At 34.6% G+C, this 18401-nt stretch overlaps 1 protein-coding gene across 6 annotated transcripts in view; it reads left to right on the plus strand.

Annotated features, from left to right (window-relative positions):
• Positions 1-2750: 2750 nt before the first annotated feature.
• The window catches only part of LOC124367137 (poly(rC)-binding protein 3-like), a 48879-nt gene continuing 33228 nt past the window's right edge, over positions 2751-18401 (plus strand). For 2 of the 6 annotated variants that reach the window (XM_046823791.1, XM_046823819.1), the window contains exons 1-3: positions 2816-2988; positions 13268-13369; positions 16348-16404. In XM_046823791.1, coding sequence (XP_046679747.1) covers positions 13295-13369; positions 16348-16404 — 132 coding nt within the window. In that variant the 5' untranslated portion in view covers positions 2816-2988; positions 13268-13294. The other 4 variants (XM_046823802.1, XM_046823796.1, XM_046823813.1 and 1 more) reach the window with 4 other exon arrangements.

The raw sequence follows: 18401 nt of genomic DNA on the forward strand, positions 1-18401 counted from the left end.
GGGTTGACGCCATATTCTACATCAGGGGTGCCCAACCTTTTTTAATCCAAGGGCCACATTGTAAAGCCTTTATGGTCAGGCGGGCCAACATCCCAGGGGATTTGGAACCCCAAACAAAACGTATTGCCCGAGGTTTGTTCCAGAAATCTTATGCAAAATATGAGTTTTAAGGTTACTTGGCCCTTGTTTCCTGATTATTTTAATTTCTTATTATTTATTAGTTGTTAGGTAAAGGTTTATAATATATTATGTTTTTAGGTTCTTTTAGTAGAAATAAATATAAACCCAGACTTTTGGATGTTCTGAGGGAACAATAAAAAAGTCACAAATAAATTGAATACATTGATTTTAATTAATCTTACTAGGATACTAGGACATACAAATTACCACCATAAATGAGGTAGTGGAAATAAACAAGTCACGTGGCGAGTGGTGACCTTGAGTTGGGTAGGGGTTACGTCGCCGCACCGCGCGCTGTGCCGTGCCTTATGCGCGCTCTATTCGCCAGCCGGCAGCCACCACCGTAGTCAGTGAAATCTGTCTGCAACTACTTTACTTCTTTCAACACTCATACTCCACCAAATGAATACGGCTCGTTCTACGTGAAATCGGCTGGACTGCTTGGTTCTCAAAATTTGTATTTATTTAATATTTATAATGCTTGTAAACAAATTTGGTTGTTTTGGCAACAAGGCGGGCCACATAAAACTGACTCGCGGGCCGGATTCGGCCCGCGGGCCTTAGGTTGGGCAGCCCTGTTCTACATTACAGCCCGTAACTACCTCGATGTTCTTGTCTCCACCTACAGATCAAGAAGTACTGCCTTTGGTAGTTTCATTAAAGCCCAAGATATCTTGTGGTAATGATGGATTCTCGTTAAAATTTCCAAGACTGCTTCATGACTTAATATCTTACCCATTAGCATACCTGATCAATTTACCATTTGGAAGGGTTTGATAAGACAAAAGTAAACAATAACAAAACTAAATAATCATTGTGCTGTTGAAACTCTGATGAGTTAACCAGGTGATCAGTGAATTGATGTACTTCAGTTGCAACCTAAAATTCTTCCTGAAATGTCTACTCGGACATATTGTTATTGGAAACATATTGACAGGAACATTGAGCATACAGTAAGAAGTTGTGAAGCATGTTGTGCGATTAAGAAAAATCCAAATAAGGTGTCTTTAGATATGTGGGGCCAGCTAGTCAAGAACTGTCAGCGTAGTTCCAATAGGGGTTACGTCGCCGCACCGCGCGCTGTGCCGTGCTTTATGCGCGCTCTATTCGCCAGCCGGCAGCCACCACCGTAGTCAGTGAAATCTGTCTGCAACTACTTTACTTTTTTCAACACTCATACTCCAACAAAGCAGTTCAACCCTATACAGAGCAAATTAATTTTGCTTGGTAGAACGGATGCAGACACGAATTTATTCTACTTCAGGGTCTTGGCTCTATGTCAAGTAGAGTCGTAGAAAAGCAGGGCGGACTCCATTATATTGTCAAGCTGGACAGAAGTTACATTATAAAAGAGACATAGACCGATTGCTGAAATATGAAGTGGAAAATCAGAAAACAAACTTAGACTCAACTGTTAATTCTAAAAGACATTACTTCAACTTTTCCACACGTCTAACCTTATATTCCTAAAATACAGAAAGAGAGAAATTGTTATCCCCATGTTTGAATAAATAAATTTAATTTGATTAAATTATAGTATTTATAGTAATAGAATTTCAATCAAGTTACAAAGTAATTTGTATTTATAAAAAGTTACACAATTACAGTTTTTTAAAATTAAATAACATGATTTTTAGGGGACGAAGAGTGCTTTCAGAAACTTATTTCCAATTATAATTCTTTTATGATAATCAAAACACGGTTCTATATGAATTGTGGAAACTAAAAGTGTTACTGCACAGTCAACAATCTTGCGGCAGAAAAAAACAAATAATTACCACGATCTCTATGTTTTTGAATCACAGATCTTTTGCATAAAATAAGCAGAAAATATCATATCCTTAAAACGAAAATAGTGTTCTATCTAGTTTTGCAACTACATTGACTCCAATAAGGAACTTGTATTTTCTTTATATGTTTATAAATTGGTTTGGTTTAATGGGCGCTCTGATATAATTCTAAGGTAGAGTACGTTAAGCGGACCCGGTTTTAATATCGATATTGACAAACGACACTACTTAACTAAAACCAAATTTACAAAAAATACAAATTTGGGAGTTCTTAAAAGTATAAGACTAAACGAAATATTTAGAAAACATTGGTACATCCTCTAGGGATTTTCAATTATCGTGACTTGACTTCATACGGCAATGCAGTTCTCAATCGCGTGGACTTCTCTAGCTCATCTGTAGATGAATTTAAAAGACAACTTTTGATTTAACCACTATTTACTCATTTATCACTATTTACATCTTGTGTCTGATAGTGTTCTTAAAAGGTTAATTCAGTGATTTGACAATGATTGATTGTTTTTATCTTTTGTGGCCTGGTACCTAACCACGATTACGCGTAGTGTGTTCAACTAATGTGATGCGTTGCATACACCTCGCTTATATTAGTGTTTTATAATAAAATTAATTAATTATTAATTAATTAATAAATAACTAATTAATAATTAATCATTAGCTCTTTTGAAGTCTCTACTTTTATATGGATTTGCATTGTATCTAGTGTGCTGTCTCATCTTGACCTCAAGTTAGAAAGCGTTTGTCTTCTTCACTCTGGTCTGTCTAGTGTCTAGCGCTTGCGTATTTGTGTTGTGGTTGTGCAGAGCGTAGAGCGTATATAGGTATTTGACTGTCTAAACTTTGTCCTCCATATTAGTTTTGGTTTTGTAAGTAGACGTTTTATTGTATAAGGATTCTAATGTGAAATTTAAACTGAAGTAATATTTACCAGGATTTATGTGGAGTGTTTGACTTGTGTTACTATTCTATAAAATAAAGCTCATATAATTTTGGAAATCAGGTAATACTTAACATTGTCTTCTTTAATAATTCCAACGAAATATCGAAGCTGCTAAATTAAGTATGCTCACAGCCAGAAGACAAAAATTGTAATCCATAATTTATTTCTCAGACAGGCCTTTTTATTTAGTAATGGTAGTCTTGTTGCAAAATTCCTACCAATTCAGTTATTAAGTATTATTGATATGTAGAACGCTAGATGTTAAATACAAGTCTAATTACTACTGCTTAGCCGGTTTTGCCTTATCTGCAAATTATCTTAAAATGTTTTATTCTAGGAGGAATAGAAAGTCATGGATTGTTTATTGTATTCTTGTTTAAATTTATAGTAGTTCATGTTTGACTTATTGGTCTTGGATGTAGAAAAATATTAAACCTTAGCATTTACCATGTTTTCTGGATTGAATTTTGAAAAAAACATTAAACTATACAAGCATTTACCATGTTTTTTGGATTGAATTTCGAAAAACATTAAACTATACAAGTTGGTTGCAGTATAATAAGCAGCATCCATGACAATTGAAACAACTGTCGATGAGAAATATCTTAACTATTGAAAATAAAAACATTTGAGTATCAGTTAGGTTATCCTATTGGGGAATTTGCTTGAGCGTCACTCGTTGTAGGCGAGCGGGACTGAATAATCTTGCTTGAGTGACTCGTGCGCTAACAATCACGTATTTGTTTGTTTTTCCGTTAGATTGCAGTTTTGTGGCCTCGTGCATCCTTATAAGCAATTATTCCGTTTCGATTTGTTATGTTTGCACACAGGTACTACAACTAATAGCTTGTTTTGTTACTGTTTACATTTTGCCATTTGCTCAATTTTCCTTACAATATTTATAACTTTCCCAGCTTGATATCAGTGAGTAACTGCTTTTGTGAAATGAAGGAAAGAATTCTCCCCATGTGTTACCAGGAGCCAAACCCACATGTTGAAGCCACTTAACCCTAGATTACTTAAGCCTTTTTATTGTTACATTATTACTTAAGTGTCGTAATTTTGACGACTCACATATATTTTTTTTTTATATAAGGCCTTAAACATGTTTTTTAATTATATAAATATTCCTGTGTTGGTTTACAACTCTTAAAGCTTTGGTGAAAAAATTTTGAAAGGTTTATCATTGCCACATCCTGTGAAAAAAAATTCATTTCGTACCTAGATTTGACAAACATTTTCAAAATACAGGGTTTGAAAAAAAAATGTTGTATACAAGAAAATTGTTATATTGAATTAAACACACATTTATATCAAATATATACAAGTTGGAGACTACTTTATTGGTATTGGAAAAATTTTTACATTTGTATTATTATTGTTTAGGTAGATTGATAAACATTAGGTTTTCAGTTCATTGGGTACTTATTTGTCACAGTCTAAGCAGCATACGGCCCGGTGCTGTCCACATATTGGATGGCCGCAGTGAACACAATATGTAGTAGTCATTCTTCTGAGGGCAGCTGGACAGTAAAAACATGTTTTTCTGGCTCCTTGAGCTCTTGGGGCTTGTGGTGCTACTGCAATTCCAAGCAGCTCACAAATTTCAGTTCGAGTGTTCCTCCTCAGTTGAGGTATTTGAAGGCGCGATCTCATATGTGGTTCTGTTAGCTCTTTACACAACTGCTTCATGTAAGCTTTTCTTTGGAGTGGTTTGTTTCCCAGCCGAAGATTGTTCATGCAGTAAATCACATATGAGTTCACAAAGGCAATGTTCAATATGCCATAAAAAATGCAGAGGGGCCATCGACGGGTTTTTCTACTGCATGACATGTCTCCACACATTTTGTCTAGCGTATCAACTGCTCCTTTTGTTGAGTTGTATGTGTGGATAATTTCAGGTTTCTTTGTGTTGGAATTAAGTGTCGGACCACTGTGCATGGTAGATAAGAGTACTACTACCTTGTTTCGTTTAGGTTTGTAAGAAACCAAAGTTGTCTCTCGGTCAAAGAGAAACATCGATGACTCTACAGGCTTTTCTTTTCGATTTCCAAGCTCACTTGGGACACCTTTTCTTTTTAGACGGATTGTCCCAACAGTTGTCAATTTGAAGGGATCCTGCAACAAGTCCTCTGCCAGCTTGATGTTCGTGAACCAGTTGTCAGTGGTTACACTTCTGTTAGAGCCGTGGATGCTTGTTGTCAACTTTTTCACAAAGTAATCAGCTGCCAGCTGGTTTCCTGTGAGAGTTTTCTTTCCCAAATATGGTTCACTATCAATCATGTAGTATGTAGTGTTGTCACAGCAACATACAAGTTTGATCCCATATTTGGCGGGCTTGTTAGGAATGTACATCCTAAAAGGACATTTCCCACGAAAACGCAAGGAGCTGCTCATCAATCGTTACGTATCTGCCTGGCTTATACTTTGTTCGGCAGTTCAAAATAAATGCTTCCCACACATCTCGTATTGGAGCAAAAGGGTCAGTGCGTTTGCGCTCATTGCGCGTTGCTTTGTCGTCAAATCTAAGACAAAGTATTAGAAACTGAAAACGATCGCAAGTCATTACACACTTGTACCTGGAGCCACTCCATTCACTGTCGAACATCTCTCTTGCAGCAAGATGGTTGTCTTTGCTCCATGCAGAGTTTACAAAGAGTCCGACAAAAGCTTTCATTTCATCTAAGTTAGTAGGTTGAATGGTATTTATTGTAGGGTCATTGTAGTTGTTACTCACCCGCTCAATTTCTTCGTTGGTATATCTGACAACTGTATTGAACATATGTTCATCAAAAATTTCCATAAAACAAGACAAGGGTAAAATAGAGTTACGGGCATTACCAACAACCTCTCGTCTTGAGAAAACGAGGTTTCTCATTGGTGTTGAAGTATTGTTAGGCTGAGGTCGAGTGTTCCACACATGGCCATTCTTAGCTCGGATAAGTCTGGCATTGGGGATGAACAGATGTGGATCAGGCGTAGGTTGATCAGAAATTGGTTGATCAGGCATAAGTTGACCAGGCGTAGGTTGGTCAGGTGTAGGTCGTTCAGGGCTAGGCAACGTTTCGGAGTTTTTATTACGTGTGTTTGGTATAGGCCTAAGTAAGTCATCATTAGGAGGAACTTCAGGAGAAGCTGAGCTACCTGCAGTAGCTGTAGAGTCAGTATTAGGTAGGTCTAGTGAATTAGTTTTAGGTACTGGGCCGTTATCAGATGATTGACGTAAAGGCAAACTTTTAGGCCTATGTCGTTTTTTACTTGTAACCGACTGAACCTCAATGTCACTATCAGACGATTCACTCACGTAAACTCGCTTCCGGTCCCGTAGTGGAGGTTGGTAAGTTTCATCAGCATCCGTGTCGTCTGCGTCAGTGCTTTCCACGTCATCGGTCTCTAAAATATCTTCTTGTTCACTGCCACCATTTTCACTGTCAGGATCACTATCCTCTTCTAAATATTTCCTTATTTGTGCACTCACACGGTCATTTTCATCACCCATGGTGTATGAAAACTGATATTTACAACTTGGAAAAACTAACTACTAAAATTAACTACAAATAATTACTGCTAAAACACGTATACTATGAAATAAAACCAATCTAACAGGATAAAAACAATCAACAACTTTCAGGGAAAAAAGTTACGTTACTACTTAAGTGTCGTCAAATTGACGAGACAGATATAAATGCGTAATGATAGAACTGACCGGTTGGCGTGCCACTCCGCGACTGGTGTTGTCTACTGGCGGGAGGAAGGTACTAGGAGTGGGGGGGCGGGGGCGCGCTATTTGTCTAGATACAGCATTTTTGGAAACGGCGAGTCGTAATTTTTACGACACATAAGTAATCTAGGGTTAAACAAATCTTGTCACAAATATCTCATATATTTTCTTCATATTCATCGCCTTTTGAAGTCTCAAAATATTAGTTACCCCCTTGCTGTTTACTGTTCACATTAAATTTCTATAACTAATAAGTTGAAATCATATGCAAAGTTAAATAAATTGTAATATCGTATAATTTCTTAGAATAAAAGTATCGAACCATTCGATAAAAGCAACTGAATAACGAGTGTAGGACGCTTATTAAAGTCTACCCATCATTTTAATAATAACAATTGAATGGAACAAACAGTTGTATCTCATCTCCCAGATAACTTATTCAGAAGCTTGTCATAAAATTGTCAAAAAGTGAAAAAATGTAAATTAATTTTGATTGTTTTGTTATTATGCTTTATAATTAAGATAATCCAATAAAAGTTAGCTTTCCATGTAAAAAACGTCGTGTTGTTTTGAATAAATAATTATTGAAACAGATAAACAAATAAAGTAATAGATAATGAACAGTTGCTTTTGATTTTTTTGTTTTTCTTACAAAAAACTTTTCAAATGTATATTACAAAATATTAAATAAAAAATTATTTGGAGAAAGCAACAAACACTATTGTAGAGCAACCAAATAGACTAAAGTGTCCTGAAAAATTGACTAATTTATCTGTATCCAAACTCATTAGGGAGTGCAAATTGCAAATAACTTTGTTTATTAATAATTTGAAGGCTGAAGTGTAATAAGTGTCCAATACTTGGTTGATACTATCAGTTCATTAATATTCACAAGTATAAAACCCTTGCTACTACTTATACCAAATTAGACTACGTTGTATTTAAAATTGTAGTATAAAAAGTAATTTTATGGAGAATAAAAACAATCTAGGATATGTATTTTTATAAAATATAACAAACAAAACAACATAACCTTTACTATTTGGAAGGATAAATGTGTCTGACACCAAACAATCATGTACATAACCACTGCATTTGCTATTATTACAGATCTGCAATATTATTGTCAGTAACACGTAATTCAGTGGTAACTATTCCTGGAATACTCTTGTTTCAGTAATGATTTCATGGCTACAGTATAATAAGAAGCAAATATTTGAGCAGCCAAGCACAGAAGGAGCCGCCCCCTCCATTGGTGGGGAGTGGGAGAAGCATATCCTTGTTTCTGTTTCATCGGCTGTGTGGATCGTGTCTTGCTTGTGCCGTTTTTTTACACAGCAGCTATTTACCTATTCTATAACTATATTGTATTTTTGTGTGTAGGCCTACAAAAGTGTCGCAGTCCAAGCGTAAAATATTATTTAAACAGACTATTGTAGCCATAGACGTATCTAGGGAGCTCAGATGTTTGTGTGGGGTTAGCCGCGCAGTGGCAGTGGCTAAGTCAGGGTGGTCGAGTGCTGAGAAGTAGCGGGGATACTGGGAGAGGGCGGCATCACATCAGCGGACAGGTTTTTACCCCACTCTGCATGAACTAAAATCGCCCAGTGTTTTTTTATAAGCGGTTTACCTATAGCATGTTTACAATTAATTGGAATGTTTTAAAGTAAACATGCCAAGTCAATTTTTGATGGGTTTCGTTTTCCTGATAAAGAGTACATCCATTTATGGGATATTTACAGGAATTTTGAGAAATATGCGTAAAGAGTTCAAAATAGAGGAAGTCTGTCTAATACTGATTTTTTGTGATCAAGTACAAGGATATTGGACAGGGCCATCTTTGTGAAAGAGAGGGTAGAGGGGGTTGTGAGGTGGGTTGACAGTTCAAGGTCACTTGGCATTAGTGAAAGCGTCATGGTATTGCACTGGTCCGCCTCACAGGCCTATCAGTTTAGTAGTCCATCTATGTCTATAGCAGGTTCTCTAGCAACCGGGATAGTCAAAGAATTTAACAATACAGAGAAAGTTATGGAAAGTCAGGGAATTTAAATATAGATCATGATAATTGTCCGGTTATTTTGCAGGTTGTCTACCGGTCACGGAAGTCCCCTGGAAAAGTTGTGGATTTTAATAAGTGTTCACCAAAATCACTGATTATGAGTTTGTCACAGAAATGTTGTGTTTTAAATATCCGTTTTCAGACATTGTGATAATAACTAGTCATGTGTCGAGGCCAAATCTCCAATCTACAGAATATTCAAGAAAGGTTCAGGTCCGAAAATCGATTGACATAGAATTTGGGAAGACTCGCCGCGTCATTAATTATCACCTGATCGTCAGTATACAAATGACAAACTAAAAACATTTTTTCCGTATTTTGTGTTTTAAATATTGTAAATAGATAATATTATTAATGAATAGTCTGAGTTTTAAAATTGTATTTTGCTTGCAATTATTACTAGATTTACGTTAGTAGATATTTACTGCCACGAGTCTACTGCGTATCTTCTGGGACAACAGTTGATCGGCATTACGTAAATTACTGATTGCGAAAGCGTGTCGTACTTTTTGTATAAACAACTATATTTTTTTATATAACCTAATAAAAAATTTGACCTAGTTCAGTAAACCATATTTTGCTAGTAGATCTCTAATTATGTACATACATCACGGCTGTTTATATATACACGACAGCTGATCTACAGTACGCCAGTCACCTATTGCTAAAACGTATTTGTTGTTGCATATTGTGTATCCAAATCCATAGATAGATATCCTAATTAACAAATAATCTTACTTTTGTAAATACCTGGCTGTTCTGTATATAGGAGACGCATCACAGCAAGTATGCTGCGTATATTCGCGGACTGCAGAAGATTGGCAGTATACCGATCACTTAAACATGTTGTCGTACTTAATGTAGAAAAAAGCGTAAATAAATGAACAAATTGTAATTTTTTTCAATCATTTTTCTTTTAGTTTGTGTTTTCCTTGATTTTGCTAGGCAGCAAAACTGTATTGATTTGTGACAATACTTTTGACACACATTATTTATAAATAAAACTAATTTTTGATTTTATAGGTAATAGGATATGGAAAATTATTATTTTATAGGAAAAAGACTAAGAATTTCTTCAAGTATTTTTGCTAGACACCCTCTCTGTAGTGCATGGCAATTAGTGGTTGCTATAATTTGTTATTGGCTTAGAAAGAAATATCATACTCATGTGTTTGTCTTTCTATTAATAACTCTTCTGTTTTAATGTATTTGCTATTTTGTATTTTTGCTGATAAAAAAGTGTAACAGGACAATTAATTCACTTCTTTAAATTCCTCACTTATTCAAAATAAATTTAAATTTACTTAATGTCATTGTAACATTTTTAAATGTTGTTTTTTTGATCAACACTAAGTAAATCATAATTATAAAATACATATTAATGTAGCTGATATATTTTTAAGGCAGTAACTAAACATATATATATATTTGCAAAAGTTAATAAGTACTTGTACATGCATAAGATATGAATGCTTCTTGTAATGACAGGTGGAGAGTGGCTAGAGTACCACATTTTCTTGTCCCGGCAGGCTTATTGCAAGTTAGTTCAGAGCTGATACTGCTGTTACTCTGCTAATTCAGTTGAATGTGTATGGTTGTGTTACAACCAAGTGGTATAAATGTATGTTCTTTGTGCAAAAGTTTTTAAGTGCCAATGTTGTTCAGCTTTAATCATTGCAGATAAGAAATATTTGTCAGTGAGGGTTATTATATTAAAGTGATTTATCAAAATTTTTGTTTTACATAAATACTTTCTTGTAATAAACTAAGTTTTGAATGTTCATGTTAAACTGAGGAACAAATGTCAACTTAAAAATTTTCCAGTTAAACTGAGTATGTAGCATATTTCAATTTTTAACACTATGTGACTTGTCAGGTCATGCAAAGTAGCAGGTTTATGTTTGGTCTTAGTGTAGATGTTTACGAAATCTGTTATAAAAAATACACATACGACGATTCCTAATAAACTCCATAGTAAAATATAAGATGATGTAGTTTTCCACTGTTCATAAAAAAGTGACTATGGTTAACCATTTTGCCAACAAAAAGAACACAAAGAAACAAATTAGTAAACAGAGTATATTGTGAGGATTAATCATGACTTTTTATTGGTAATTTATCAACACATGTGATAAAGTCATTTTGTTGAGTTGGTTAGTTTCATACAAAGCTTAAATATTTTAGCTTACTTGCTTTGTCATTTTCATTACAAGCTAAACATTAAAGGGCATTTTTAGTCTGTTATGTTGACTGAGGTTACTGATGAAAAATGGAATGTGCTAAACATGAACCTATAGTTATGAATATGGTAGTTCAAAAGTTTCTTGAACTGTATTAACACATATTCTTGACTGTCTGTTAAGCACAAATGTTTTGTTATTTTGAATTTAAGTGATGTAAATGTTGTTGAACTCCAGGCAGTTTAAAGAGAGAAAATGGATTGCAGATAACCTTCCAGATTATTATCTGCATCAACATTCATCCAGTCTTGTTCGTTTTTACCACTAGATTCATCGGTTGACCTGTCATTTGTGGCCATAGGTCCAGGGGATCTTCCCTGAGGTTGTCGTACAATATACATAGTTCGCAGAATTGCAACTGTCACTGTCAGACTCTCCATGATACAATTTTAGGCCTACTTACATTTCACAAAACTGTCTTGATGATGGCTCTGGTTTTTTCACTTAATGGAGAATGTGCCCGTTTTATTTTATTTAACTCCAGACACATGCAATACAATTATGAACACAAAGTAAACACTGACCAATGCAACAGAGAAGTTAACATTGAACAGTGGATGACTGACATCTGTGTGTGTGTGTGTGTGTGTGCGCACGCATGTGTGTGTGCGTGTGTGTGTGCAAAATAAGTAGATTTTCATTTACATTATTTTTTTTTAATTTTTTAAGAATTTCCTGAAAAGAGGATTTTGGGATCATAAACAAATATACACAACATCCTAAAAATAGGACATTGGAATTGAGAGGGCCAACAAAATTAAATTTCTGTCCTTGTATGTGTCCGTCTGTTTAAATGATACTTTTTGAATAAGTAAACTTGTAGTGTTAAACATTCTGTTTCATCTCCACCTCTATTACCTCTATATTGAAATTAAAAATGGGAAATATTGTTCTGATATAGGAGTTGCTCTCCAAGCCAGGATTTTATTTGCTGTGGGGTGAAAGTGAAGCCTGCTATGCTAAACTGAGTCCTGCATGTGTCTAAACTACTAACTAGACAGTGGAATGTATAGATGCAGCATTTTTGTCATCATTAGGCTTATTTTTTATTTATTGAAGAATAATGATGAAAGAATTTTACATTTATCCCTACATTTCATTGCGAATACTTTGATACAAGGGCTATTCAGAAAGTAAGGAACATTTTTACCTGATACTGCCAGGCACCTGCCAATCTTGTATATATTTGTGTGGTTGTGCTTGGCACCTCAGTCAGTGTCCAGCCGTGGCAACCTGAACATCTCTCGCACTGCCGGTTTTTTTTTTATATTCAAATTTGAAATGTGTGCTGCAATTGAAAATCTCGTCAGTTGTGAAGTGTGGTCTGTGATTTGTTTTTTGTTGGCAAAAAACTTTAAACCAATAAAAATTAATCGGGAACTGTGTGAAGTACATGGGAACAACGTAATGACTGAAAGTTCTGTCAGGAAGTGATGGCAGAACAAATGTTCATGAACAAGAAAAGAATGGATGTCTGAGCATTACAACTGATGGACTGGTTGCCAAAATTGACAAAGAAATTTGTGAAAACCGCTGTTTCACAATAACTGAGCTTCTTATAGATTTTCTCGAGCGTGGTGCAACAATAAACTCTCAGCAGTAATGCCAAACATTGCAAAATCTTAGGAACAACAACAAGCGGCCAGGAAAATTGTCATCCAAAATTTTGCTTTTGCTTGGCAATGCTCGACCTCACACGGCAAACCATATGCAAGAACTCTTGAACTCTTTCAACAGGGAAGTTTTTCCTCATTTCTCTTGAAAATCCTCATCGTGCTCCAAGTGATTTTCACTTGTTCTCGAAAATGAAGACCTGGTTAGCAACACAGTGTTTTGAGAACGATGAGGAGCTCTAAGTACTTGTCACTGAGTGGCTGAGATCACAGGCAGCAGAATTCTATGACACAGGAATTTCAAAGCTGACTGTCGATCGCTATTATGTGTCTCGATTTGTAAGCTGATTATGTAGAAAATTAGTATTTTAGTTCCCCTTTCAGATGTATATAATTAAATGTTTTTCTTGTACTTGTTCTTGTTTTTTAAATTCCAAAATTTTCTTTACTTTATGAATAGCCCTCTCGTATATAATATGTTTCATTTGGAAAATGGTATAGGTTAAAACATTTTTATAAAAAAATATCAGTAGGCCTAAAATATTGTAAAATATACCAGTACAGGCAGATTCTAAATCTACTAAAAAAATGTAATTTGAACTAATAATAATATAAAATAGTTAATGAGATTGATAAGTTAAGCTTAAGTATATTTATCTTAATGTTCAGTTATGTAGTTAGTGTATCAGTATTTGATATGTTACAGATCGAGTGAGACTTGATCAGTGGCAAGATGGATAATGACAAGACTTTTCCCACAGACGACCCCAATGTCACACTCACCATACGGCTCATTATGCAGGGCAAGGTCAGAAAATTTCATTGTGGTATTGACTTAAGATATTTATACTTATTCCATTAACCCCTAATGAATATTGAGATTCTGAAATGTTCTCATTATTTAATGTGGTACTTATTTTACCTCATTTACTCTTTGCTGTGACAAAATTCGGAAACTTCGGCTGGATTCAGTAGTTTATATATGTATAATTAAAAACTGACAAAATTCTTTTTTATTTCACTTACATAACTATAAGTTCTCGCTCACCAACATAATCTTCCATACCTTTCCATGTCAATTTATCTCAGCTTACGTCTGGATTTTCAAACTCTTCTTGAGCGTAGTCTAGGTCAAATTCAATGTCAGAATCTTCTAAATTGTTATAGTCTATATGGCTGTCAATTTTACTGGCTGATATTAATTATTCAAGCCATAACTGTTGAACAAATTGTTTAAAAAAAGTTGTAGTTGAAGCTAAAATTGTGGCAAATGACAGTAATGTATCCAATAATAGACTAAATTAAAGCTGCATGGGCCATCGTTAAAAGAGAGCTTGGTGTTCAGAGTAATAAGAATGAAAAATTTTATTAAATATAAATGGTAGTAAAATTAGTGACCCTTAAAACTTGTTGATCATTATAATTCTCACTTTGTTGGTGTTGTGGATGAGTTGAACGTACCCAAAGTTGTAATAAAAACCAATGATAATATTAGAGCGAGTGTTCAAACACCAGAGTTAAATTAGTTTCATTTTGTAACACTAGTAGAAGTAGAAAAACTAATTCTTAGTTTAAATAAGAGTAGGGCATGTGGTTAAGATGGTATTCCCATATCTTTGTTAAAATTTTCTGTTACAAGTAGTAAGTCCAATTTTAGATCGTATAATAAATCAATCATTTAATCACGGACACTTTTCAAGTAAACTTAAATTATCAGAGGTAATTCCTGTGTTTAATAAGAATCACCTAGTAAAATATTTTTTATAGACTCATCTCGTTACTGAGCAATATTTCAAAGATCTTTGAGAAGGCAAATTATAAGTTAACAACATTTTTAGAAATTAACAAACTAATATGTAATGAGCAGTATGATTTTAAGAAAAACAGAAGCACTGACTTAGCTCTTACATTTTTGATCAATAGTGCTTCAAGGTCCTTGGATGAGTTGCAGTCTACATCAGGTATTTTTTGTAACTCATCCAGGTCTTTGACTGTGTAAATCTTAAACTGCTCTTTTCTAAATTATCTCAAATTGGAATCAAAGAAAAAGCATTAAACTGTTTAGAATCATATTTGAATAACAGAAAACAAAGAACTATCATGAATGATAATTCAGTTAAAATTACGTTTAATTGGGAAAACACAGCTTATGGTGTCCCACAGGGTTCAACTTTAGGTCCAATTCTTTTTCTAGTCTACAGTAATAATTGACCAATTGACTTTCCAAATACTAATTTTATTTTATTTGCTGACGGTCCAAATATACTAATTCAAGAAAACAACATAACGAGCATGGAGGAATCAATCATAAAAACTCTAAATTTGAACACCCACGTTTCATCGTTGAGAATATCTTCATTTTCCTGGATGCAGTCCAAAATTTCTTGTGAAATTTCCGGTTGCGACAGTTTTTGTTCCTTGCTAAAGACATTCGGCACCAGCTTCACACACACTCTTCATAGCAAGGTCCTCTGTTACAATGGTGTGGATGGTTTCCGACTGAAAGGCTGGTCATCTCACTGGTTAAACGCCTGTTAGAGTCCAAAACTGTTTTCACTTCGACCACCTGAGCATCGGTTCAAGTGGTCGTCTGTTGCAGTGATCTTCTTCTACGAGCACCTGGCCTTCCTTAAACATTTTGTGCCACTAAAAAATGTTACGTTTACAGCAAAAATTCACAGTGTAGCGTGACTCGACGGTCTGCTCCATGCTGGCATGATGACACCATAAAAAAAAAATCACACGTTACAAAAATTCACCTTCTGTTTCAACGCATGCCCAAGATGATTTATTAAAGTGTGCCCAAGTGGTGGGAGACCTCTCTACCTAGGCTGACCAGTCGGACCTCCCTCCACCGCTCCGTTGAGTATACAGCGAAACAGTACCGATACTTATTGAACAAACCCTTGTAAATGTCAATGTGCATAAATACTTTGAATTTGAACAACATAAAGTAATTATGTTTAGCCTAATACAAATGAATGTTTTATTTTACCAGGTTAAGTAATTTTGGATTGTCAGTACTATTTTTTGGCAAATGAAGGATTTATGGTTTAAAGTGCACTAATATACATTTCCATTACCTACTCTTTGATTTCATTTACCTTTGTGGAAAAAAATTAAATGAAGAGATTTTGATTTGCGATTAAAATTTCTTGGTGCACAACTTTGTCCTCAACATAGGAATTAATTGAAAGTTGTATTCTACAGAATATATGTAGACCGGAAATGCTATAGTGTGAATCAATTCCTTAGCTCAATCACAGTGTATTCGCCTTGTTCAACTAAGATCGCCATACTATTGGCAGGTAGATTAGGTCAGGAATTTAATAATGATTCACAAATAATCTTACATGATGTCGCTGAGTTTGATTGCATGGAAATGTTTGTGTGCTGAATACTGACTGTATATTTAAAGTACATATTCTCTATGGTTCAGTGTTCTGCCATATTCTTCAAATCAATCTATAGGCTCTTGATCTAAACATTTTAAATACTAATTTCCCAAAATGCTCAAGCATGAACCAGAGTTATTTTTTTGTCTTACTTGTTTGCTGATGAATCAGGTTTCAGTTTATTATTATTTAAACACAAATATCGTTTACTAAATAACTAATATAAAACTGGTGTATTCATCAATATTTTTGTTGTCTAAATATTTATCATTTCTACTTTTGAATAAGATTACTGTGGTATCTTTAGGATAAGTAGGTTGTTTTCATCCAAACTAAATTAACTACTTGTGATAGTAAAATATAAAGTAATAATGTTGATTTTTTGTTGCAGGAAGTTGGAAGTATAATTGGCAAAAAAGGAGAAATCGTCAAAAGATTTAGAGAAGAAGTAAGAATATTTGTTTACCAAAATAGTATTTCATATTCTAATTTTTTTCATGTGTCAATCAGTAATGCTACAGCTAAAGAGTCCTTTGTGTATTGAGAACAATGACATTTTGCACACTAATTGTAAAGTATTTATGATGGTTACTCTCAAAGCTTTGAGGCCAGGAGATAATGCCTGCTACAATAATCTTATCATTCTTATCTGATTGTCAGAGCACCTATCAGTACCTGACAGCAAATTGGAGCTAATTAGTGTACTATTTCATCTGTTTCGGAGAGGGAGAGAGTAAGAGAGTAAGAGAGGGAGAGAGTGAGAGAGAGAGGGAGAGAGTGAGAGAGAATTGACAATTGACAATTCGTTTATTTACCCTTCCTTGGTTTGGACCAAGGGTCCACTCCTCCACCAAGACAGGCTTCAAACTTTCACAAATTGAGAAAGTTACAATTGAGAATTTTACAATTGAGTTGTGGTATTATAGCACACACACCAAACAGAGTATTTCTTATTTATTTGTTTGTGTTAGGGCTATCTAAATATTCTGTAGATTATTTATAATTACGTAGTTAACTCTTGACACATTGGACTAATTTCCATGATCATTCAAATTACCTTTTAATTACATAAATTGAAAAGTATTTTGAAACATCAAGAAGTCTGTCTCAATGGATATTTTAGTGTTTCTAAAAATTGTATTGTGAATCATATTATAGCATAACTAGGAATTCACATGAATTATAAGTTGTTAGTCAGAAGATTGAATAATCAAAATTAAATTTTAAATTTTATCTCAAGTTACGAATTTGAAAATTTGTATATTATGTTGTATTATTTTTGTTTACAATTCATAACTAAATTTTAAAATGGAGTTTATTATTTAAACTTATATTATTAATAAAAATTTGACAGCTTCTTGAATCAGGACCTGATTATTCTCGAAGCATTGTATTTTACGCATTGTGGTCTGTGAAACTGTGTATGAAGATCAAAATATTCTTTGTTCAAGAGCCACACCTAATGCCGTTTGATCCAAGGTTAACTCCACTAGTGTAGTGGAGTTTATCTTGGTTAGTTCTATCTCTTTGTCACAGCAAGCCTCCAAAATACTTAACAATGCACTGGTCAATTAAATTTGGCTGATCGATCATCTCAAGCCTCAACAACTATACGAGCGGTACGCTGTAAGAGGTAAAGCGGAAGCGTGGTAGTGGCTGTGATATCATGCTGAATTTTTGTGTTTTTAAGTTTTATTCAGTTGCCGAAATGGGGTTGCCAGAAGAACTCCTATTCTTAAGTGAATAGTATTTTGAAAAGATGTGTTTAAGATAGATTGCACTGGTCTAAAATATACAGTGTTCATCCTATAAACAGACTTAGAGTTTGATTCGGTTATCATCTGTTTGGCGATTTGGTAAGAAATGCATCCCGTGCTTTTGATGCTTTAGTACATCAGAATGTCAGTGATTTTTTACCAGAACTGATGACAACTTTGTTGTGGTGCAACATGATGCACAGCAATGCCAGAATGAACTGAGGGCTGAGCTGTAGGCCAACCATGCAATGTCTAAAATTGGCAGTGGATAAGCGGCATTGTGTGGTACCACCCTGCTGCTCACTTTTGTTATGGCCAGTGTCCAGCTATCTCCATATGTACAATACAAATATTAAACTTCAAATCAAATCAAATCAAATTTTCTATATTGCCAAGACATGGTTAACATGTATAGCAAGCGTCAAATAACGTTATTTGTAACTAAAATTTTTCCATCCGTTCTACATCAAAATTACTCAATCACACATAACAATTTCACCTTCATTCATTTTCCTTTTTTCCCAATCATCCCCACCACCAGCGACCGGGGCGACATAATACCTATTGGAGCTGGTCTCCCAAGTTTTTTTGCCAAATACTCGTCGACATAATAAAATGCCTGTGTCGCTAAAAAGCGTTTTAGACGAATTTTGAACTGCCTTGGGCGTTGGTCATTTTTTAAATTCGG

The sequence above is a fragment of the Homalodisca vitripennis genome, chromosome 1 (assembly GCF_021130785.1).
Source record: "Homalodisca vitripennis isolate AUS2020 chromosome 1, UT_GWSS_2.1, whole genome shotgun sequence".
Taxonomy (NCBI): Eukaryota; Metazoa; Arthropoda; class Insecta; order Hemiptera; family Cicadellidae; genus Homalodisca; species Homalodisca vitripennis.